Source organism: Condylura cristata, unplaced genomic scaffold, assembly GCF_000260355.1.
Source record: "Condylura cristata isolate star-nosed mole 26May11 unplaced genomic scaffold, ConCri1.0 scaffold00013, whole genome shotgun sequence".
Taxonomy (NCBI): domain Eukaryota; kingdom Metazoa; phylum Chordata; class Mammalia; order Eulipotyphla; family Talpidae; genus Condylura; species Condylura cristata.
Window position 1 is genome coordinate 24289499 of NW_004567114.1, and position 24134 is coordinate 24313632.

Consider the following 24134-nt stretch of genomic DNA (forward strand, 5'->3'; position numbering starts at 1 on the left):
CACCCTAAACCTCCCATAAAACAGATGTCTTTCCCCAGACTTTGGTCACAGGAGGAGAGAAGGTGTCTCTGTTGAGCTGTCTGGGTGTTTGGAGGCTGGAGGGACTTTTCAGCCCCAGTTTAGAGCCTGAGACCTACCAGGAGAAGAGACGAGGGCTCCTGGCATCCCCTAGGCAGTAAGGAAGAGTGACGGAGGAGCCGGTTCAGGGAGAGGCTTCTGAAGCCTCCTGCAGAAAGCTCAGCCTCCTCTGTGGCTCAGCCCCGCCGCCCAGGTCAGGGGAGCTGTGTGAGCAGGAGCTGGCCAGCAGCAGCCAAGATAAATTTAGAAATAATGAAAAGGAGCCTTCTTGATATGATGAAGAGTCATTTAGTAGGAATTGGAAAAGAAGAGGTCACTGAGTCAGCGATTATTTCGAGATTATTTCTAGCAAGAGAGGGCCAAAGGGTGAGGAAGCCACCTACTCACCATGCAGACAGACACAGACCTGCTGTGCTTGCCTGCGTGGCCTGAATGTTAATGGGGGGCTCTGTGGTTCCTCACTGTGGCCATCCACAGCGTGGGGATGCACCAGGCTACCCACCTGCTTATAGGAAGTAAGCTCTAGAGCAGTAGAGGACATATGCTTAAGTCCGGCTCTGCTGTAATTCTGTGCAGCTATGGACATGTCGCCTAGCCTCTGAGCGTGGGCTTGCTCACCTCTAAAGTGGGAGTAATAATACCTATGTTACGTGACTGAGATGAGAGTGAAATTAGATGTGTCTTAGTTCATCCTTTTAAATGTATTAGGGTGCCCTCCGTTGCAGTGTTCATCCTACCCCTTACCCTAAAGGAACCCAGCTGTTAAAGAGCTCCTTTACTTTTGCAGAGGCCTAATTTAGAATTAGATAGCCTCAGGACAAAAGAATGATCTAACGCACCAGGGAGGCAGCCCAGAGATGAACTTCCTAACCCTCCAGTCACTGGGCGGTCACCTGGGAGCACCTTTCCTGACCAGTCCTGGTGCGAGTGCGGCCTGATTTGGTACCTCCCTCTGCAGAAGGCTCAGAGGAGAGGCAGGTGTGGGCTGAGAGCCTCTGAAAGCATCACTGGCTCTAGGAGAAACGCTCAGGACACCCCATGACCCACTGAGCCCACTGAGGAGTAACTGGGAACAGACAGACATAGGGTTCACAAGCCCTAGCCTAAGCCACGACTTAGGTTCCCACTGACCATCGGTGAGTTCTCCCACAGACTGGACAAATAGAAGAGTCATAAGATGAGAGTATAGTTCAGTGACATGGGGTTGCTGGGCTCTTAGTCCAGAAGTTCAACTTTCCATCCAGATAGCCTTCAAAATATCTTCCCCTCGTGAGGTTTGTTTCTACTGTGAAAAGACTGTATCGTTTGTTTCACGAGCCTCATGTTAGGAACACACCATCAGTCAGTCACAATGGAGGGCCTCCTCTGCCCCAGGCAGGACTGCAGGGCCAACAAGAGACCCAGTCCTTGTCCTCATGGAGCTCACACTCCAGTGCGGGCAGACCGACCATCAAGTGAGTCAATTAACTAACCAGCTGATGGGTGGGGGCGCTGCAGGGAACCAGCAGATGCATCATGGAGGCAGATTTCACAGGATGCATGACCTGGAGTGGAGAGGTGAGGTGGGTGGGGAGAAATGTGGCCAGAAGCCTCTCTGAGGAGATAACATTTATGTGGAGGCCACAGGGTGAGGATGAGCACAGAGCCGGGCACAGAAGAGCAAGAACAGTGCCCTGGTTGGAAGAGGAGGAGACTTGAGGGACTGGGGAGCTAGGCTGTCTGGCCTCACAGAAAGGGGAGGCAGCAACAAACGAGGCCACACTCCTCAGTGAGGCCTTTGTATTTCCTTCAGCTACAGGGGATAGGTTATAACTGGGTTTCATTTTTGAGAAAGAACCCTGGTGGTTATGTGGGGATGAGGGTGAAAGAAGAGGACAGGAGCAGGAAATCTAGGAGGTTAGTGGAACATCCCACAGAGAGCTAATGGTGTCTAACCTGGGCCCTGATAGCAGAAGGCGAGATGGTCTTGAACTAAATGTATTGGGAGGTTCTGGCAGGAGGAAGAGAGAGGAGGATAAGGGTGGGATGGGGGATGATTCCAGGTTTGGGATTTAATCAGCTTGAGTGTGACAGGAAAGAACACACGCATTCGGAAAAAGAACTCAAGACCTGACCGTGACTCTCCTAAATTAAGTTGTTCTTGTGGCTCCTTTGTAGCTTGAGCATAACTTAGAACTTTGTCTGTTTTCAAGAGATGGAAGGGATTTCTCAAGCCTCCAGGCCGGGTCATACCTGCTGCCGAACAGAAGTGAGGCTTCCCTCAGGGACCCGAGGGGCAGACTCTCCCCTGCCTTCTGCACCGGATACCCTCCCACGGGGGCTCCAGCTAGCTAGCCAAAGTTCCTCTCCGCGACTTAACATCTGTCCTTATTTCTTTGCCCTCATTTCCCCGTCTTCAACCAAATTGCCAGTGCCTCCTCTCATTGTGTTTGTTTATTAAAAATCAGAACAAGCATAAGCCAGGCTATTTGATGACATGGGGTCTGTCTGCGCAGAGCTGGGTGCTGACAGGTGCACAAGACCAGACCTTGGGGGCACATGAGAGTGCTCTCCACGCCCCCACCCTTAACACTGAAGCCCACCTATAACACTTCTGGGACCCGTTAGCCTGTTTTATCCAGTCCTTTCTTAACCTGACTTCTATTCTCAGCCTGTACCACCTCTTGGGTTACCAGTTCTATTTATTGGCTTCCCTTAGTTCTTGACTTAATGACTGGAAATGAGATTCTCTTAAATATTACTCTCAACCCGTCAATAAGTAATGGTTGCTATTTATTCAACACTTTGGCACACCCCGCCAAGTGCTTCGCATGCATTATCTTATTGAAGAACGGTGTGAAGTGGATATTAATATGCCACTTTACAAATGAGACTTGGAGAGCTTTATTTAGCAAGTTGCTTGAGGTCACCCAGCTAGGGAGAAGTGGAGGCAGGATTTGAACCCAGGTCACCAGTCTGTGATACCCATGCAGCTGCTCTGGAAGAGGGAAGGCCCACATTGACCACTATGTCTTCGGGGGTGGCTAGCCAGGTATTCTGTGAGGGGGTGTGGCAAAGGTGAGCGTTTAGTGTCTCGGTGTTTTGTTGTTGTTTTTACATTTTAAAAGGACAGGTTTATTTGGAACTGGAGAAGGAGAAAGAGAGGCACCTGCATAGTCACAAGTGTACAAGAGGGCTGCCGCTGCCTGACCCAGGCTTGTTCTTGTGGGGTGGGTTGGGATGGGGTGGGGGCGGGTCACTACCCTCACCGCATTCACGTCCGGTCTCCAGCACTGTGTGGACAGCAGACGCTCTGCGGACATCCACGACTTGGGAAAGCTCAGGAGAACAGAGAGGTTGTCTCAAGGCAGAGAATGTAAGGATGATACCGCTTTGTAAAAAAGAATGAAGGGAGAAACTAATGTCCTCGGTCTCCTCCACAAATGCCGGTCTCAGGGCTGCAGAGCTCACGGCTGGACAGAGCAGTGCCCGGCCGCCTCTTTGCCCTGTTGCAGGACGCAGAGGCAAGCCCGCTCCATCAGCAGTCTCACCCCACGGAGAGGGCCCACCCTCTGCGAGGGGCTGGTCCTGAAATGTGCCCCATGTTAAGCAGCGTTTGGGGGAGGCCCAAGTCTGTCTACATTTTTCAAGAGCCTGGTAATATTTTTTAAAAAGGAGGAAGAAATGAAATATTGAATTATGGAAACTGGTATATATTTTTCAGTGTTTACATTAACAAATAACTCTTGCTAACATAAAAACCAGTAATTGTGCGAGTCACAAGATCTTGATGGGATTTGTAAGCTGATTACAATTCACGGTGCCTTAGAGCCAAGGCTCCTGTCTGGACGCCTGAGACTGCTCATTTGGAGTTTTAGCCTCAGTTGCTGCTGAGGCCTGTGTTACAGACCAGGGAGTGTGCCTTGGGCCCCCACCCCTCCTGGGCTCCCCGACTCCCTGTGAGGGCCACTGCCCCAGAGGAAGGATCACTCTCCTGTTTCCAGGCAAGACTCCCACAGGTCAAAGTGTCCTCTTCACCCATTCTGCCCTTTCTCTGAAATAAACCTTTCACATCAACATCCACTGATTTCAGAAGTCAAAACCTCCTTTGCCCTAGAGGCAAGAGGGATATGGAAATATTTGGAGGACCCAGTGCCTCAGCTGTTAATTGCATGATATTCCATTGCCGGGATGGTGAAAGCATCATTCAAATTGTGCAAAGCTTTAGCGGCTCACACAAAGTCACGTGGCATCTGTAAGATTAGAACTCAGAGCCTTGGGTTCTCACGGTAAAGACACGCTTCTTCCAGTTTTCAAGCGTGAGCGCGCCGTAAAACCCCTGATGAGCCCAGTGCAGGGCAGGGGGCCAGCAAGCCCCTCTTCCTGTGGTATTGGGGCGAGCTTTGACCTTCCTGACCTCTCACTGTCTCCTGCGCTTCCTGTTTCTCCTCCTGGTTGGTTGGCCCTCCACTCTGCCCCTCGCTTATGATACTTATTTTTCCATCCACAGCAAAACTATTCACATCAAGGTAATTGATGATGAGGAGTATGAGAAAAACAAGAATTACTTCATTGAGATGATGGGCCCCCGCATGGTGGAAATGAGTTTTCAGAAAGGTGTAGTACCTGGTGCTCCTCACTAACATTAACATTCTTCTCTTCCCTCCTCCAACCCTTTTGTCTCCCCCTCCCTTTTCTTCTACATGTTTGGTTCACTTTCACTTGTTTTCCGTCTTTTTCCCTTTCACCTCTCCCTCTCTTCTTCTCCTTCACTCCTCTCTGCTCCCTGCTGTCCTAACACCTGCCAGCCTGTCACGTGGTATCCACAAGAGGGATGCTCAAGAGCCAGTGGTCTGTGTGGGATGAGGAGATAGAGATGGGGGGATATCAGAGAGAGAGAGAGACAGACAGACTCAGGTAGACAGAAAGGAGGAGAGAGGGAGCCCCAGCACAGAAGGTGTCTGCTTCTCCTGAACGGCTTGGTCCACAGAAATCATGAGGCCAAGCAGCCCCCAGCGGGAGGGGCAACACACATTTAGGGGGCTAAGTCAATAGTTTCTGGATGTTGACGACGCAGGTGTTTGGATCTGGATTCTATTTGTGGTTTGTTCCCTCTCTCAAAACAAGCTTTAGACTCCGTCTTGTCTGCCATATCCTTGTTCTCAAGGGGTTTTCTCTCTCTGATGTGGTCGGAGCAAAATGTATAGGTGTAGGGTTGGGCTCCAGGTGCAGGGAACGACCTCCTGCCATGCTCTGTTTCCCTGTGAAGAGTCTAGGTGAAGAGGGAGTCTAGAGGAAGAGGGAGCAGTTGGAAGTGGATTCTGACCTGCACAGGCCTTCTCCAGGAGGGCACAGAACTTCTAGAGTGAATGGAGCCTTTGCCGTAAAGGATCCCGAACACGCTAGGCCTCTCCACCAGGCGGATCAGAACCCTTTCCTGGGCAGACCATGTTGTGAGAGGGGTACTGCCAGGCCCGGGGTGGCGCTCCCTCCCTGGCCCACTTGTCAGTCACCCCTCCTGGTTAGGCACTTGGCCACACACACAAAAATCTCATTCCTTTCCCACAACAGGATTCTTGAGGTAGAAAAATAGGCCAAGCTCACATCTCATAGGTAGCCCTAAGCTACCATGTCTGGGGCCTAGAAAGAAAGAGCTTCTTGACAATTTCAGTGAACTTTGTCATTTTTTCCACTAAACAAGGTACAAAAGAATCTCAGAAAGTACCCAAGAGGTGAGCAAAAATGTACTGGAAACACACACATACCCCACATAACAGACACACACCCTACCACACACACCATCCCAACCCAAACACGCACCGCACAACACAGCACACACACGAAACACAACATACCACACACAGCGCACATACACACACATAGCCCGGAGTCCTGAGCTCCCTGACCTGCTCAGACCAATCTGCCACTTTATCAGTAGCACAGCCGAGGCTGTCTTCACAGCAGCAGGCACTTAAGGGGCCCTGAGGAGACACGTTCCGCAACTGTTCTTTAGCACCTCCTTGCCCTCTTGGGCATTTATGTTCAAGACTAAAAAAAAAAAGAAAAGAAAGAAAATAACAGTCAGCGTTGACTGCTAGAACCCCACCAACCCCACTGTGGTTCCATGAAGGGTCAGAAAAAGCCATGAAGGAGACTCAGGCCCACACAGCAGCTGCCGCAGTGGCGCAGGCCAGCCTCGTGCCAGCCTTTGGTGGGTGTGACTTTCAAGGACACTTGACTTCCCTGAATCACTTGCTTTTCAAAGACATGATGCTTTCCTGAGATGCCCAGAAATGCACAGAAAACTCCTGTCCCGGAACCCCTGATAATCCGCTTGGGGCTTGGGACATCACCCCAGTGTGACCGAAGGCCAAAGCTGAGTGAGGCGGAGTGAGGTGCATCATTGCCTTCGCACTTCCCCAGGAGTTGATCAGCTGTAATAGGAGGAGTCCTCTAGCTACCCGGCTTCATACATATGTATTGTAGTTCTCAGAAAAAAAGCGCCAAAGCGCCAGAGTAAAGAATGAGAAAGATAATAGCATTCTCTCTCTCTCTCTCTCTCTCTTTCTTCCATTTCCCTTCCTCAAAAAAATGCTTTTCTTTTCAAAGTTTTAGGAGGCTCACAGACATGTGGGTGTGGATGCCAAAGAGGAACCCAAGCCCCTAGCTAGATGCTCTTGACATATTTTCTGATGTAAAGGGCCCTGGAGTGCTGCCGGTTACCACGTGACACCCAGTGGAATGTGCTGCCAACTTGTGTTACTAACTGCCAGCAGGTGCTAACGACTCCTCCCCCCACACCCTCTGTGCTTCCACTCCCTCCTGTCTCCCTGGATCCCACCTTTGCCCACCTCTTGCCCCCCGATTCCCTCTCCTCTCACCCCAAGGACATCCATGACCAAGGAGACAAGAAAAGCTAAGACCGTTTTTTATGTAAGGACAATCCAGTCCACCGCAGCCTTAGCAAAAGCCGTGTGGCGGGCCCAGGCTGCATGTGCCGAGAGCGATGGGGAGTGATTTTAAAAGCCGTGTTCCAAGCGACCGACCACCTACCGACCCCGTCGACACATTCTCTCTCTTGTTGTCCCTACAGGAAAACCGTAAGGGTTAAAATAGTAGATGAGGAGGAATACGAAAGGCAAGAGAATTTCTTCATTGCCCTTGGTGAACCGAAATGGATGGAACGTGGAATATCAGGTGTGAGATTCTTAAACAAACAAACAAAAACAAAAACAAAAATGAAAAGAAAGAAAAAAATTAAACTGAAAAACAATAACAAACCAGCTATATTATTTCTTCCCCTTTTCTTCCCTTTTTCCTCCTTCCTTTTGACCAACGGACTCTTTTATTCGTTTTCCCTCCTGTATTCTCGCTCTCACCCTGTTTCGGTGTCATCTCTGCCTTAATAGCCTTAGCTTACTCCAATCCTCCTTTTTTACCTTCAGGGAAGCTGTGAACCCCAACTCCTCGTTACCCCAATGAGATACTTCTGCCTTGAGTTCCACTTCCCCGATTACTCTCTCCCTGTACTGCCCTCGCCTCCTGCCACAGCCCACAGACATACACCACAACCTGTAAATGTGGAAAACTCTTTGGTGGGTGGGGAGGAGACAAAAAAGAAAGGAATGTGATGCAGTGCATGTCGGTACCCCTGCCTTCTCCCCTGGCTCTCTGGCCTGGATTGAATGTGGGGTGGGATTGAATGCTGGGACCCATGTTGCAATGTTGCTTTGACATTTTCCCGCTGCATTCCATAACCTGCAACCTTCTGGAGTGGTTGGCAGATTATTCACTTGCAGAGTGACCCATAGGCCCCTCTGTCCTCCATGGAGGTAAGTGTTTTTCTGGCTGTTTCACAATTGGGTGCACCAAGGCATGGAACAGTAGACCAATTGTTAGGGGCACAGTTTTTAAGAAAAAGCTGGTTTCTAAGACAGTATATAATCTGGAATCCAAGCTAATCTTCCTCCCCTTGCCCTTCCCCTGCCCCAGCCCAGCCCAGCCCAACCCTTTTTACCTCTGTTCCTAGCCCAAAGTAAGGAATTTTATTGAGGCCAATATAGGATAATGCAACCCCCAAAAGCAGAAAATTGAGAGTCTTCAGAAGGAAGAAATTATAGGTTTGAAGGTCTTTATAGACAGAGGCCCTGGAACAGACCTGGCTCTGGGCAGAATCAGCATATTCACTGGTGGAATTTCCAACAGGAGCAGGACTCACAGTGGTATAGTTGGTGTGGATCCCTGAAGAACAGGTGTTGGGTGACTCACGGAAGCCTACCTTGACTTGGTACCTGCAAGTGAGCATGTCACCCAGGTCCCAAGATAGCCCTCTTTTCACATCAGAGAAATGGCCTTTCTTCAGGAAATGTCAGGGAATACCCACCGGCTCCACGCCTAAGGGACTGATTGTGTTGCAGCCAGGGGACATTGAGGAAAGATGATTTTTCTTGAAGAAAATGACTGGAGGCCACTACTTTGAAAGTATTGCAGGAGTACATGTGGGAGGAGGAGTGTTCTTCGAAGAAAGAAGAGGATAGTCCCACTCCCCTTTAGTAGAGAGATTCTGTTTCGATCTTCCTGGAGGATGGAACTGTTTGCCAAAGGATTGATAATTCTGTTACTACTTCATATTCTCCTGACCAAGCCCCAAATCTCTCACTCAAGGACAAAGCAATATAAGAGATGCAGCAACTCCTCTCCCAAAGGCTAGTCAACAGGTCTTCTCTGACCCATATGACTCCTCAGTTCTTGTTATCTTCTGGGGACTCTCTCAGCAGACCTGAGCTGCTCTGTGCCCACACAAGCTTGGACACATCTACGGGAAAAAGCCTTCTTCAGCCTTCCTTGTCTCACCCTCTTCTTGGCCTCCCTACAAGATGCTGCCATGAGCCTTCCTAACAGAGTGCTAGAAGAAAGAGGATAGCTCTGGTTTCGCTACTTCCCTGATTGTACTCCAGCTGATCCTCTAGTTCCTGCCACCGAGAATATTCTCCGAAGTTGTCTCAAAATTTGCCTGTTTCATTTTCACTTCCCTTGTGCCTTTACTCCACATCTTCATGACTCTGGTGTCACAGATGCTGGAGGCTTTTGGAATCCAGGTTCATGAATTTCCAAGTCCCAGCTACATAGGTACATATGAAAGCAAATCGAAGGATTGTACAGGGGAAGGACACAGCGGCTCCAGGTAAGAAGAGTCTCTCTTTTCTGGCCTCCCATCAAGCCCCCATTAACAGAAGGGCAGAGACCCAACATAAACTCTGCGCTCTTCAAGAAACTAGGCCAACACCAAAGCCTGTGGCTGCCCCGCTCTTGAGTTGCTTTTTTTGCACTAGACTCTTTGTACAAAGGGAAATCAACCAAACCTGGTAGAGCGTAGTCCTATGGGAGGGAGAAGGTGAGAAGTTCAGCGTTTTCATCAAGCTACAGGTATGAGATCCCTCAGCTGGTCCCCGGGACCAAGAAGCCAAGAGGGAAGGTGCCAGTAGGAAGTTTGTCATTATACTGTTCTTCTGGTCTATTTGTCTAGAGTATTCATTTTCCATTTCTTCAATTCTTTCCAACTTTTAGCTTGAGGCCATAAGGTGAAAGGTCATAAAACTTGATTGTCTAGACTTAGAGTCAAATGAAAACCCATCCAGATCTCAAGAATTGCCTGCTGTTCGCAGAGTGAGATGCAGTACAGTGGAAATTGCTTTTCATTATCACTGCTGCATAAGAGAGTCTCAGGCATTCAGAACAGCCTCATCCCTGCATGGTCAAAATGACAATTGCATTGCAAAAAACAATAAGTAAAGACCGGATTTGAAGTGGGATATTCTTGGCAGATAAACAGGACTTCTGCAGTAAGATTAAATACTCTGGCCAGCTAAGGAGTGGGAGAGGGAGGGTGAATGGGGAGCTTGTTACCCTGGAGTAGAGTGAGTGCTGAAATCCAGAAGTGGACTTTTGAGAGCAACACTGAGCAGCACAGTCAAGGCTGTTGGACTTCAACCTGGGCCTGTATGTTGGAGTTCTCAGGTGGGGAAGGAGAACTCCCTCCCCCAGGAATGGGTCCTGCCTCTGCCTTCTCTCGTGAGCTCACCCTGACAAACTAATCTGGATACTTCTGACTATTCTCAGAGCTATTCTGGTTCCTACTTGTCTCTGGGTGTTTGAACAGCATAAATGACTCTCAACTGATCCTGGGGATCCACACAAGGAAATTCAGCTCCAACTTCTCACAGCAGAAGCAGCAGGAAAAAAAAATCACTGTCAAGATATCATGTTATTCAAAGTTAACTGACCTGGATGTTAACCAACTGTACTGGCTGGCTGACCAACTGTACCAGCCAGGTGAAAGTCTTAGGTTTGTGTAGACAATGACCAGAGAAGGATGAAATGCCCACCAGCAGTGCTGGGGTTGATCCTGGTGTTGGCAAGGATGTCTGCATGAGAACCAGGGCAACAGGGGCTTTTTGGAACGTGTTGCCCAACTCAAAGTTGGCATACCTGGGTATACTGTTGTGCTCAAGTCTCTGGTTCCCACTGGAACTTGGAGGTTAAGAGGGATGCTTCTATGCAGATCATGGAAGAAGCAGAATGAACAAGCCCTTTTGCTCTGTCTGTCAGTCTGTCACACATCCAACTATCAATCTAAGTGTAGTAGATTCATTGACCCCTTTGCCATGGAATTCCATACAGAAAAAGTCAACTGCTGTTTTCTCTGCTTTTAGATCATAAGGATTCTGGATCCACATGCCTTCAGTCACTGTGAATATGGACTATGGATCATGTGTCTGAGTTGCTTTCTAGAGATTTTTAGAAGAAACAGTTCATACACTCCCCTTACCCCATCTCTCCATTATTCACCAGCTGCACAAACAACATGTGGCACAATGTTCCCACAAAAGCCAGGGAGTAAGAGGCTGCACAAAGCTGCCATTGAGATGAGAATGAGGTGCATCACAGGATTTTTTTGGCAGAGAGGATTTGAAATGTAACAGAGCTTAGCATAAGTACAGATTTAGGAGCTAGTAGTCAGAAAACAACAAACCTTCATTGAACACCTACTAATTGCAATGATTTTGCTAGGCACAGGTGATGGAAAAGGTTCGATAGGAGTTCCTGACCCTGACCTCCAGGTTATATCTATACAGTGATAAACCATTCAAGAAAGACATCCTGCAGGACTTAACTTTTTACTCAGTTGCTCTTTCAGGGGAACTTAAAGTCTGGCCAGCATAGTAGTTAGGAATCTGTTTGTGGTCATGGAAATATTAAGAGCACTGGGAAGCTGAGTAGGATCTGATTAAGAGGTTAGGGATGGGGCCCTTCGTGGTTGTGCAACACTGCAAGCCAGCCACAGCCGCTTCTGTGCAAGTTCGATCCCCGGTCCTGCAGGTGACCCACATGGCATGGCAGACCTCTCCTGCTCCACCCGCTGCTCCCCTCAGCAGTGTACTTTGTACACTTGCCTATTCTGCTCTCCACTCTGTCTCAGGTGAATCCTCTATCACCTCTGGCCTGCACCCAGGCTCTGTATGCATAAATAAATAAATCTTAAAAAAAAAAAAAAAGAGGTTAGGGCTGGAGGACAGAACTGGGCACAGTCACACTCTTGTCTGCCATTACCAAGTTCCACCTGAGCTCCTATTCAAACACCATTTATATTATCTACTGAGAAGCCAGATACTCTTACATCGTTGCAACTCCTACAATTTGCATGGTAACTGGATTCTCTCTTTTTCTTTACTGAATGGATGGGATAACTTGAGCCCCTGGAAAATCACAGATGGCCAACTCTGTCTCTGCTTCATCCACTTGGTTCCCTAAGTTCCTGTGTCCCTAGTGCTCAGAATTGCAAAGAAGGTATAGGGAAAGTAGCTACCGGGCTCTGGAACTTGACAGCCTCTCCAGTGGCTCATACTTCTTGCTGCTGACGCTGCTGTGCCTGCTTCAAGTGCTGCCTTTGGCATGTGACTGCAGAGCTCTCACCCACTAAGCTCACTGCTTCTCTTAGGCTGCCAGCACCCACATATCCTGAGGGAAATTTCAAGATGGGGCCTTAATGCTCTTTCCTTTTCTTTCTCCCCCTTTTCTGGCTCCCATTTGCAAACAGCACTCCTGTTGTCTCCAGGTAAGAGGTGTCTTGCCCCTCTTTTCTACTTTGCCAATGCTATAATTTAGTTTAAGACCAATGTACTTTGACTTTTTAAATTGACTTCATGGGCTTGAGTTAATGTGCATTCTCCCAAGGACTGGGAGATTGACTTTCCCATTTAAAGTGACCTTGGGGAAGTAGACAATTCCTTCAGCACCATTTGGTTGATAGGTGTGAGTAAAGGCCAAGATGTTCTCTCTGTGACCAGGAAGAAAAATGAAATTTACCAAAGAGGTGGTGGATCGTAGTCTTCTACTGCATATTCATTCATCTGCATGTCCTCTCATGTTGTGTGCTAAGAGAAGACGAGAGTTAGTTGAGTCTCCTAATAAGATCATGATGGGACTTGAAAGAAAAAACTGATCTCCAAGGATCCAGGGGAAATAATCAGCTGCTATGAGCACATGAAATGCAATTTTTTAAGAATCTGGAATTTTACTGATCTTGGAGATCTTCCATCTCATCACAGCTGAGACCTAAATTGCTAGAACTTTGGTTCCTTTGTCATTGATCCTTGAAGTCAGATGTGCCGTGAATAACAAGAAGGATTACAATCTTGAGAGAGTACTAGCAATTATCTTACTGGAAATAGAAATCATAGAGAATTTATTTTGTAAAGATTCTCATACAGAATCTTGATCTTGTTTGAAGACAAATACCTGCCTTGATATTATGCTTGAACCCATGGCATGTGATCATAAATATTAATAATATTACACTTATGAGCAGAGAGTGAGGAAAGCATTCCCGGTACTGTTATAATTCTTAGTGTAGGCAGAACGAGCTATATAAGACATCTCGGTATATTTCAAAAGAAAACTTTACATTTCATTAGTTCTTTTAACATGTTTTTTTAAAAGTAAGCTCCTTTAAGAGGCAAAACATCTTATAAAATGCATTAGTAGTAGTTAGGGTCACCTATAGGATGTACCTTGGATGTAAGAAGGAATAAATGCACACAGAGAAAAAGTATTTGTCTCCTTGGAACCATAGACCAAAGATGTGGGTCAATCCTGTATATTCCTTTTCTGTAAAAAAAATTACTTATGCTTCCTTGGCCCTGGTTTCCTGCTCTCACCAACAGGATAAAGATTACCTCCAACCCCCTAAATTCCACCATTTTCCCAGGGTATTGTGTCAAAGCATTGGATATTAAGTCTCTACTAACCCTCTTGCCTGAGAAGTTCTCTGGGCTTCTTTATTCCAACTCTTCCCTCTACTCTTCTCCACTAACCACTCACACACATGCAACAAAGGTTGTGATTTATACTATACTTTCTTTATGCAGAGAGCATACTTGCACAAATACCAGTAGAGGCTGAAATAGGAAATGAAGTGTCATGTCCTAGATTTTTATCTGTAAATCTTTAGTTTAGGGGGCTTTGATTAGAATATGAATTTATTGGAAATTTCAAGTCTTTATTCAAATTTTCTTGGGAGGACAGGTAAATGTAATTAACAATTCCAGGTGGTGTAAGATGAAGAGTAAATGTTCATTCTGAGCTGCATCACTGAGCTCAGGGATCTGGGAGTGGAAAGCTTGGCTGCATTGCCCCACTTTTTCCTGAGGATGTCTGCAGAGCGTTCATGGCAATCTATTCTTGTCTGGCCTGGCAAGTTCTTTGTTCTTCTAATGTTGTTCAATCTTCCATCCTATTCCGATTCTCTTTTGCCTTCTTTCCCTCCTTTTACCTTCTATTCCTAGATCTGAGAGTTTGCTTAGTTGGTCTGAATATCAAGATCATCTATCATATACTTTATTTGCTTGAAATTCTGAAACATCACATAAACAAGTGATGAAAATCACTATGGTATTTTTGATTTGAGACCACTCTCTCAAGAAATTAACTTAATTTGAATGTAAAGTTGTCATCATTACAAAAATTAAAAAGGCAAAAATTACTACCAAACAAAGACACTAAATCAGAGTTGATTTCGAGGCATGTGAATCAATCAATTTACAACTATATATGGAGTTCCTCTGTACATCTGTGGGAGATCAAAAGGTAGAGAGTTGGCTATTTGTCAAAGAACTGTTGCAGAAAGCTAGAACGAAAAACTGACTGTCACCACAGGGGTGGACAGGTCAGCAAGTTGATCAATATCCTGCCTTATGGATATAGTGCTAGATTGATAGGTATACAAGAAGTTAGAATGGGTGCATTCATGTGTCACTGGAGAGTTTATTATATTGATCTAGAAGTTCTTGTGGCACATGTAAAGCATGACACGGGGGAACTGGAAAGAAAGGAATAGATTTATACTATCACTGCTAAGAAAGGCATTGTGAGTTGGTGCCAAATCCTGCAGGTCTGGGAAAAAAGTATCATGCCTTTAAGAAATTATCATTTTCAAAAGCCCTTTTCCCAGGCTTTTACAATCACTGACTTCAGAGTCAGAACCCTGAACATACTGAGATTTACCTTCATAATTAACTAATAAGAGACTCAGAATCAATAGATTAAATTAACTCAGGCTGCTAGAGGGTGTCTGCTGACTTAGAAATATACAGGGCATAGATCCTTGAGAAATAATTGTTTCCGAAAGCAGTCACCAACTTGAGGGAGAACAGCACCATGGACAGCTCCCAAACATTTGGGAATTGCCTCTGCTGCCAGAAGCACCCAGTAAAACAGCTCAGAAAGGAACCCTCTACACACCCTCTTACTATCTTCACTCAGCACAACTAAAGAAATCCTTATATTAAATAAGCTTTCTGCTTTCTAACTCATATATTTGACTTACAGTATTTTCAGTGAGTCCCTTTACTTTCAACCTCAAGAACTTGAGTCTCACCCTTCTTATACTTCACCAATTCCCAAGATAGAAAAAAAAAAAGTCTTCTTGGTCTCCAACCCATTTTATCCTTAGATTATTCAAGAACTATAAGATTCCTTTAGCAGATTCACTGTGTGGAATGAAAGCAATTAAGGATCCAAATAAAAGAATTAATTGCATGTAAGAATGTGGACTTGGATGGAAAGATGTTTAAACGAGCTCTGAAAGAAACAGACTGCCAAGAGCAATTTTCTAATCAAAGGGGAATAAAAAAAGACTCAATCTCTATGTCACTCTAATCCAGAAAACATGCCTTCATTGTGAAGTGGTCTTGAAATGGACTCACTAGGCTGAAGTGGAAAAAATTTCTAACTGTTCAACATGAGAAGGAACAGTGTGGTAAATGAGTCAAGATGCCGAACAACACAAGGAAACCTCAGAAGACAGTTAAAGAAAAGCTTTGCTTTGTTTTGATTTTGAACAAAAATATGTGTTCCTGAAGAAATGTGCCTCATTCCTATAGAAATCCTGAGGATCTTTCATTAGAAAGTCACAGAACTTTTTGGAAAATCTTCCAGGTTTCTAATTGTCTGAAACATAGCTATTCCCCTTTTCTTCATTATTGAGGAAGTAGAGCCACAGTGTTAGAAACAGAATTAACATACCAGTGGACATTCTCTTTGAATTAAATGTACTTTACCTCTAAGAATTCTTAAGTGAAATAGTTGAACAGTCCAGCTCAACTTAATTACGAGTTCAAAATGATTAAAGGTTAAGAGGTTTGATTTTTGTTCCCAGCTTTCCAACAGCTCATCAAATGACTTGGGGACTTCACTTGGTACTGTTTCTTAGATGGTCTTTGGGTCAGCTTGCCCATCCGGGCATAAAATGGAAAAAGCAATAATTCTCATAGGTCTGCAAGGAACCCTGTTATGATCTGATGGTCATAAAGCACATAATAGAAAAAAAGGCATTAGAACTACAAAAAATACCCATCCCCAAGAGCTGTTTGTTTTGTGTTCACTGCCCATGCTGAATCCGTTGACCTTTAGACTTCTAAGGATTGGGGGATGTGCTAAGATGAGTGTGACTTTGTTTTGTTGCAGAGGTGACAGACAGGAAACTGACTGTGGAAGAAGAGGAAGCCAAGAGGATAGCAGAAATGGGAAAGCCGATATTGGGTGAACATCCCAAACTAGAGGTCATCATTGAAGAGTCTTATGAGTTCAAGGTCAGGTCATAAGTGAGGTCTAGTTGAGTAATAAAGTAATGGGGTGGGAAGTAGAAGACCTAGATTTTTTAAATCTGATTTCAAAACTGAATATGTAACATTAAAACTAAGATAACTGACCCAGCCCCATCTCAGCCTGTCCTTTTGTAACCTGGAGAGAATAGTTTTGACCATTTGTACCCCAGGTTTTTTGTTTTTTTTTTAAGATTTATTTATTTATTCATACAGAACTGGGGTACAGGCCAGAGATGCGGAGGGTGAGAGGATTCACCAGAGACAGAGTGGGGAGCAGAACAGGCAGATCGACGAAGTACACTGCTGAGGGGAGCAGCAGGCGGGTCAGGAGAGGTCTGCCACGCCATGTGGTCACCTCCGGGGCAGGCGGGAATTGAACTCATGCGGAAGCGGCTTTAGATTCTCAGTGCTGTGCTTTAACCCGCTGCGCCATCAGGGAGGGCCTGTACCCCAGGTTTTTTGTGAGAAAACATAATAGCATATGGAGTAAGTGGCTGTGAAGCCCCTAGATAAATCATCATGACTGTGATGTTTTTTGAACAAAGATACTAAAATTCACTACTCCAAGGTTTATTAACATCATTACCATTGTTCTCTATTACAGTACTCAGAATACCCAATGTCAGCAGTCACAAGCAAAGAAAAGGAAAATTTGACAGTTTGCCCCAGAAGATAATAACTAAAGGCCAATCCTTGCATAACTTTCAGAACCCACATGAAGTCCCCTGGAATGCAGAATATCTTTCATTCCCTTGAGGCACTAAATCCTTAAAGGTTCCGAACATTCTAACCTCATGGTTCCAAGTTTTCTCTCCCTGACAGAGTACAGTGGATAAACTGATCAAGAAGACAAACCTGGCCTTGGTCGTGGGCACCCATTCCTGGAGGGACCAGTTCATGGAGGCCATCACTGTCAGTGCAGGTAGGGGCTCTCCAAGTGTGCACAGGCCTTGTGGGGAGAAGCAGGCAACACATGAGATAGCGGGACAGCAACATCAACAGCCCCCCCGATTTCTAGGAAGACTTATTGAGTCCAGTCTTCCCAGCTGCAGAACTTGATATCTAACTGTTTCATTGAGTCACTTTGGAAAAGGATCATTAGGCAATTAAAATAGTTTGGCTCTCTGATTTCAAACGTGGCTGTGTGAACTGAGACATGTTATCATCTTTGTGTAAGTTTCCTCATTCAAAATGGCATCTGGTCCCAAACACAGACTCAATAAAGTCTAGTTTCTGTCCCTCGTTTCCTATTTTCTTCCCTCTCTCCCTCCTTTTCTCCCTCCCTCCTCCTCTCCCTCTCTCCTTCCTCCTTTTTCCCTCCCTTCTTCTCTCTCCCATTAATTTGGGCTGCTTTTTCTGTACAATGGGGAGCCATTCTGATTTAGAGAGATAAGCATTCAGAGTTTGTAAAACCTTTGCCCAACTCTCTGGCATACCTCCACCCTGGATAGTCCCAAACCTTTTTTTCCCCCCCAGCATTTACTGATGGGTTTCCTTAGTGGTGACCCAAACACAGCAGGTGTGGCCCAGAGACCACAGTTGTGTTGGAATGGGCTAGAAGGGTCTCTCCACCACCACTGGTACTACCTCTCAGCACCAGGTAGACTTCCTTATACTGCTAAGAATTCCTGCCTTGTCTCTTTTCCTTAGACTTTGTTGTCATAGCAACCTACAGAGTCATATCCTCCAGGGTTAGGGAAAAAGTACATCCAGGAAGAGAGGGCTGATACCACTGCTGCCCCATTTTTTACTTCATCTGCTTCAGATGCTCCAAGTTCCCCCTCTGATGACCTTCCTTTGCCCTTAAAGAGAAAATAAATGGAACAAAGGCCACAGACTCTAACCCTCTCCTTTTTCAAATGAGGGAACTGAGATTCAGAAACAGGAGGTGAGTTATTCCCAAATTACAGATTCTCTTTGTGGCAAAACTGCAACGGAACCCAGGCATTGTGATTCCTGCTCTCTCCAGGCCCAACTGCCACCACTTGTGTCAAAACACAGGTGCCTTGACAAGATGCCAAGTGCCTTGGCACACCCTGCCCTCCTGGACTGCTGGATGGACAATTCTGCCCACATTCTGCCCATAGGCATGGGCAAATTGGGCCCATCTTTGCTCTGTCCCATGGCCCTGGCCCTCTGGGGTGCTCACATGATCTGGAAGGACACCTTTCTCTCTGGGAATGGATAGTGACCAGAACCACAAGGTTATTGTAGTGGTCCTATCAGGAAAGTTGAGCGGGAGCTCCATTGGCACTCCGGGGAAAGAGGACGTGCAGGTGGTTTTTGCTTTTCTTCACCTAAACAACCAAATGCAGCCTGCTCCATCCTCTCTCCCACGACCTTGGCCTTCTCACATTTTCCTGCCTATCTCTTGGTCTCCTCCACTCTTTTCTTCTTTATTTCCTGCCCTCTCTCTCCCACTGGTCTTGACCGTCCTGCATTTAGATTGATTAGTGGGACGACCAGCTGGTTTCCCACTTCTCACTGTTTCCTGCCCACCACTTGACCTGCACCTTCTGGCATCTCCTTCCAACTGATGGCACTAGTCATATGCGTTGGACTTGACTTTCTCATAGAGGAAGATCTGACCTTGCTTCCTATTCTGGGTCCTGTTTTTTCTACCTACAGCAGGAGACGAGGATGAAGATGAATCTGGTGAAGAGAGGCTGCCATCCTGCTTTGACTACGTCATGCACTTCCTGACAGTCTTCTGGAAGGTGCTGTTTGCCTGCGTGCCGCCCACAGAGTACTGTCATGGGTGGGCCTGCTTTGTCGTCTCCATTCTCATCATCGGCATGCTCACAGCCATCATCGGCGACCTGGCGTCCCACTTCGGATGCACCATTGGCCTCAAGGACTCTGTCACAGCTGTTGTTTTCGTGGCATTTGGCACCTCTGTGCCAGGTGAGAGTGAGGGTTGTTTGGGTTTGAAATTGGTTCAAGTGACTTCTGCACTTGATTTTATCAGCTTCCTCACTATCTCAGATGTGACCTTAACAATGTCTGTCCTTAAGGTGCACAAGAGTCAAGCAAAGGGATTAATAATGCTGTTACTAAAGATGGTTAACACTGCTTGAGCACTTTTTGATGTGTCAGGCACTGCGTATGCTAAGCAGTTTACAAGTTTATCCCCGTAATGCTCACCCAAATCCTATTTAATAGAGACACTTATTATCCTACTTAACTTACACAAGTTGTTAGCTGGCCAAGTTGCCCAATTACTGAACTTCCACATTATACCAACAGTGCACACATTATGTAACTCAGAGAATCTAGATATTGCTCTCCTTCCATTTCCTTCTGGCAGTCTCTGGAAGGATACAGGTTAGCCCACTTGAAGAGACCCCAGTAGAAATGACCACATGCATTCTTGGCATTCTCTGCCTAGGACACCTGTGAATACAAAGTTATCTTCCTGCAGGTCAGTCGAGGGAAGCTTAGCGAGTTCTGGTCCTGCTATGTGAGGAATTACATATTCCTTTCTTCTTTTATGAACATGGGAGTCAAACAGCACCAGGTGTGCGTGTCTTCATGCACTAGACAAGCATTTGCCCTGCCTGTTACATTCTTGTGCTAGTTGCTGGTGGTAACACGGATAGGCTGCCTCTCCACATGGCGTTTCTCGTCCCATGAAGGAGACCACTCTCAATGACTTTAATTAAAGTGACCTCAATACACTCTACGAGGAGAAAGTACAGATACCAAGTGCATATGAAACAGGGCACCTGAGCTCGGCTGAGCCAGGGGTGGCTTCCAAGGGAGGCTGTATGTCAGCGGAGTGGTAGGCCAAGAAGCAGCTTGTAGGTGAGAGGCCCACATTCCCTCAGGTTCCTTCCTTAGTTTGGTTGGGGTCTCCAGGGTGCCTGAAGCCCTCTGGTTGCCATGGGGAGAAACAAAGCATCCTTCAGGAAGCTGAGCTCACACAGGACTGCATCTAGACCAAGAGTGGGTGTCCTCTGGAGAGCATCTGAGTCTACCCTGCACTCTGCTCCAAGCCCCGAAAGACCAGTGGGATGATCTGTGCCAGGGTGATGTGAGAGGTTTGGCTACCAGCTCTCGGGTGGTGGGAAATTAGGTGGATGGCCCAGGGAAGGTTCTGTGGAAGAGATGCCCAGTGATCTCTGTTCTCCAGGTCTTGAGGGATTTGAACAATCAGAGGGGAAAGATCAGATATGGGAAAAAGGAACAGATATGGGGAGAAATTGCAGAGGCTCAGACAAAAAGGAAAAAGAAAAGCAAGGCCTTAGGCAAGGAAAGGTAAGAGGTTTTCTCCAGGAGGTCTGAGAGACCTGGCAACAAAGAGGCAAGTGAGGGCAAGTTGGACAGGGAAAGGGCTTGGGGTGCTTCCAACTCAGGGGGGTTGCTCCAGAGAACAGCTCGCTGCATTGGAAGCTGGTAAAGGGCGACGCGTGGGCCACTCGGCTGACTTAGAGGCATTGGTCGAAGCTTACTGGCTGCAGGGTGATGGTGGGGTGGCTCTTGCTAACTTCCTAGCTAGCCTTGGGGAGAGTCCCTAACCTTTCTTTTCCTTACTTAATAAATAAACGGTTGGGCTAGAGCCCTTGACAATCCTTCAGCTAAAGTCAAACATTCTGTGCAGCCCTCCAGGCAGTCCTGTGTTCCCCAAGTCGGTGCTCACCCCACATGTCCTCTGTCCTCTGTCCCAGCTCCTGGCACAGCGCTGAACCCACAAGTGCTGCACTGTAACCGTCCGTATTAAGTGTATAAATGCCCCACGTGGCAGTTGCAACCAGGTATCTATTGCAGTCAGCTTCTCGAGGTTTCCTGGAGAGGTATCATGGCACACAGACTCCTCCTACTGAAAAAGCAGGCGATCCACTGGCTTGGTAAAATATCAGAAGCAGCAAGGCCCTCAGGAATCTTTCAGACTGTATCAGATGAAGGTGGGAAGTCCAGATAAGTGATGTGACTTGTCCAAGGCCACAGAGCTTGTCCAAGGCAGAGTGTGGGGTGGCAGGTAGCCCCCATGCCTCTGACTCCCTTTTGTGGCTCAGCTCGCTACTCAAAGGGAGGGCCTCCACATCTCAGCTTGCTCCAGCTCCCATTTGTCTCTGTTCTTTTGCAGATACTTTTGCCAGCAAAGCTGCTGCCATCCAGGACGTGTATGCAGATGCTTCCATTGGCAACGTCACAGGCAGTAATGCTGTCAATGTCTTCCTGGGCATCGGCCTGGCCTGGTCCGTGGCTGCCATCTACTGGGCCCTGCAGGGACAGGAGTTCCGTGTGTCAGCCGGCACGCTGGCCTTCTCGGTCACACTCTTCACCATCTTCGCGTTTGTCTGCATCAGCGTGCTCCTGTACCGCCGGCGGCCCCACCTGGGCGGGGAGCTGGGTGGCCCTCGCGGCTGCAAACTCGCCACCACATGGCTCTTCGTGAGCCTGTGGCTCCTCTACATACTCTTTGCCACGCTAGAGGCCTACTGCTACATCAAGGGGTTCTGAGCCACAGCAGGAGGCCTCGCACAGGGCGGGCTGGGACTTCTCCCAAGAGAAGGGCACTTCCCCACTTGTGGCCTCTCCTGGGGGAGCAGTCATGGCCGGGCCACCAGGGACCTGAGCCCCAGGAACTGCAGCTGACCCCAGCCCTGGTAGTGAACTGAAAGGGCAGGGTCTTAATCAAACAGAATGAGGAAACATCCACTTCACAAAGTATTTAATTCAATACAAATCAGCAACAGCAAGTCACAAGTCACCTCCCGCTCATGTCCCTGACCTGTAGCAAAGGTCAGACCCTTTCACCACCTTTGAGTCCACCTTCTGATTGTCCCTTGACTTCTGTTTCTTTCAGGGCAGGGTTTCTGCTGTCTGTCCAGTACGATACATCACTGATCTCTGGCTCAGCTGGCGAGAAGTGGAAAGGGGTCCTATCCATGTGGCTGGTTTGGGGTTCTATTTGTTGTGATCATTATTGTGGTTGCTTTCGTTTTCCCACTGGGTTTTGCTCATTGTTAGTTGTTGTTGGTTTTGTCTTTTCTTTCTGAAGTTAGTGGCAAAGGTGCTGTGAAGGAGCTCGGTTTGAGCTGACAGCAACAGGCATGCGTTTCGGATCCACAGCCTCCCACTCACTGGCTAATGGCTGTCTTTCGGCTCCTTCGAGGTCTTGTCTTCCATCTCTTTCTCATCTCTGAAGTCTTTAGAGCTGATGGCGTCTGGGGGAAAAAATGGCTTGCACAGCTGTGCAGGGCACTAAAGAATAATTGGGACTGGTTGGGGCAGAGGGAGCAGTATAGATTTATGTCTAAGTCAAGTTATAAAAAAGAAGTCATGTTTCTCTCCTCTGTCAGAGCCTTTCAAAGCCTGTCTGTCTCTGTGTCATTGTCCATGCTGATGCTTCTGCACAGGGAGCCACGGGACAAAAATAGGAATGGTATGTAATGACAAAGGGCAGCTGCGGAAACAGAAGACATAGGTGCCCTTCTCTAGTGTTTTGGCATCAGATCTGAGGCAGGAGAAGGGCAGTGTCCAATAAGCGAGATCTTTAAGGGAAAGATTGTATTTAAATGTCAGTGCTCAGAGAAATGTCAGCCTCACCCCCACCCCCCATTCTCGGTCTAATGATAATCCTTGAATACAAAAACGTAGAGTTTATGAACAACAAAAGTGGGGGCGGGAACCTCACCTCTCCTGGACTCAGGTCACATTTGAAGGCATTTTCACAGGAAGAACTGAAATTTACCTATCCCACATTCCTGAGTGTTTTTAAACCTCACCAAGCTCTTTTTCCAGTCTGTGGGCTGATTCTTGCCCCAGCAGGAAAAGTCTTAATTGCCATAATCCCATGGAGCCTGAGTTTATAGGAAAAGAGATATTCATGCCCTACAGATCTTTTTTCCAACAAACTTTGAAAGGACCTGGCTTTAAACACACACACAAAAATACACATATGAAATCATCACAGAACTGCCCACAGATGTTTAGGCTTTCTGCATTGACATTAATACATTTTTTAAGGGAAAAATGGAAATTAAAACAACACCTGTTTAATTTTAAACACATTTTTTAAGAAAAAAGACTAAAAAAGAAACAGTGCTCATGTCATAAGCTATGTTGACAGTCGCCAGTGGAAATGTTGGGTTGGTTTAAAAAAAAATAAAAGCTATACTTATATCTCTCTAAATGCAGCTTGTTTCTCCCTGTTTTTATTCGGAAAGGTGCAGGAGGCTGGCTTGGGTTTCTCCTGGAGCAGATGTGGTTGAGGGGTGGTGTTGTCCCCCGTTTGTATCCCTGTTTGCATCTGTCATCTCCTCAGACTCCAGTGCGCCAGGTCCAGTATTTGTTTTTAAAGATTTATTTATCTGTGCATTCAAGAACTGGGGTACAGGCCAGAGGTACGGCGGGTGAGGAGATTCACCAGTAACAGAGCAGAGAGCAGAACAAGTCGATCGACCGAAATACACTGCTGAGGGGAGCAGCAGGCAGGTCAGGAGAGGTCTGCTGTGCCATGTGGGTCAGCTCCCCGGCCGGGGATCGAACTCAAGCTGCAGTGACTGTGAACAGCTTCACAATGCTGCGCTTTAACCCACTGCACCACCAGAAAGGGCCTTGTAGTATTTTTAAAAGCACAAAATTCTTCCAGGAAATATCACTTGTCAGAAACTGGACTTCCAAGACACCGGGGGTCGTAAGCAGTAGAACTGTATGATTGGGGTAGTGTAAAGACAGGGGGACAGCAGGGCGGATGCCACCTGTGTTCCGGACCATGGGCATTAGCATTCACACTATTCATCATGCATGCAGCAAATGTATTTTGAATACCTGTGTGCTTTGAATGGCGTCCTGGCCATACAACAAAGAGCATGGTGAAGTCTGACCTCCAGAGACTCACCATCCAGAGGGAAAGGTGAAACTTCCAGGCAAGTCCCTTTTGGCTACAAGAACAGATCCCCAATAAAG

At 46.9% G+C, this 24134-nt stretch overlaps 1 protein-coding gene across 2 annotated transcripts in view; it reads left to right on the top strand.

Moving 5' to 3' along the window:
- SLC8A3 (solute carrier family 8 (sodium/calcium exchanger), member 3) overlaps positions 1 to 23333 on the top strand; it is a 120088-nt gene extending 96755 nt beyond the window's left edge. Inside the window, exons 3-8 of one of the 2 annotated variants that reach the window (XM_012724672.1) lie at positions 7151 to 7254; positions 12155 to 12172; positions 16081 to 16205; positions 17043 to 17142; positions 18849 to 19124; positions 21307 to 23333. In XM_012724672.1, coding sequence (XP_012580126.1) covers positions 7151 to 7254; positions 12155 to 12172; positions 16081 to 16205; positions 17043 to 17142; positions 18849 to 19124; positions 21307 to 21683 — 1000 coding nt within the window. In that variant the 3' untranslated portion in view covers positions 21684 to 23333. The remainder of the gene's footprint in view (positions 1 to 7150; positions 7255 to 12154; positions 12173 to 16080; positions 16206 to 17042; positions 17143 to 18848; positions 19125 to 21306) is intronic. The other variant, XM_004681738.2, reaches the window with a different exon arrangement.
- The last annotated feature ends 801 nt before the right edge of the window (positions 23334 to 24134 follow it).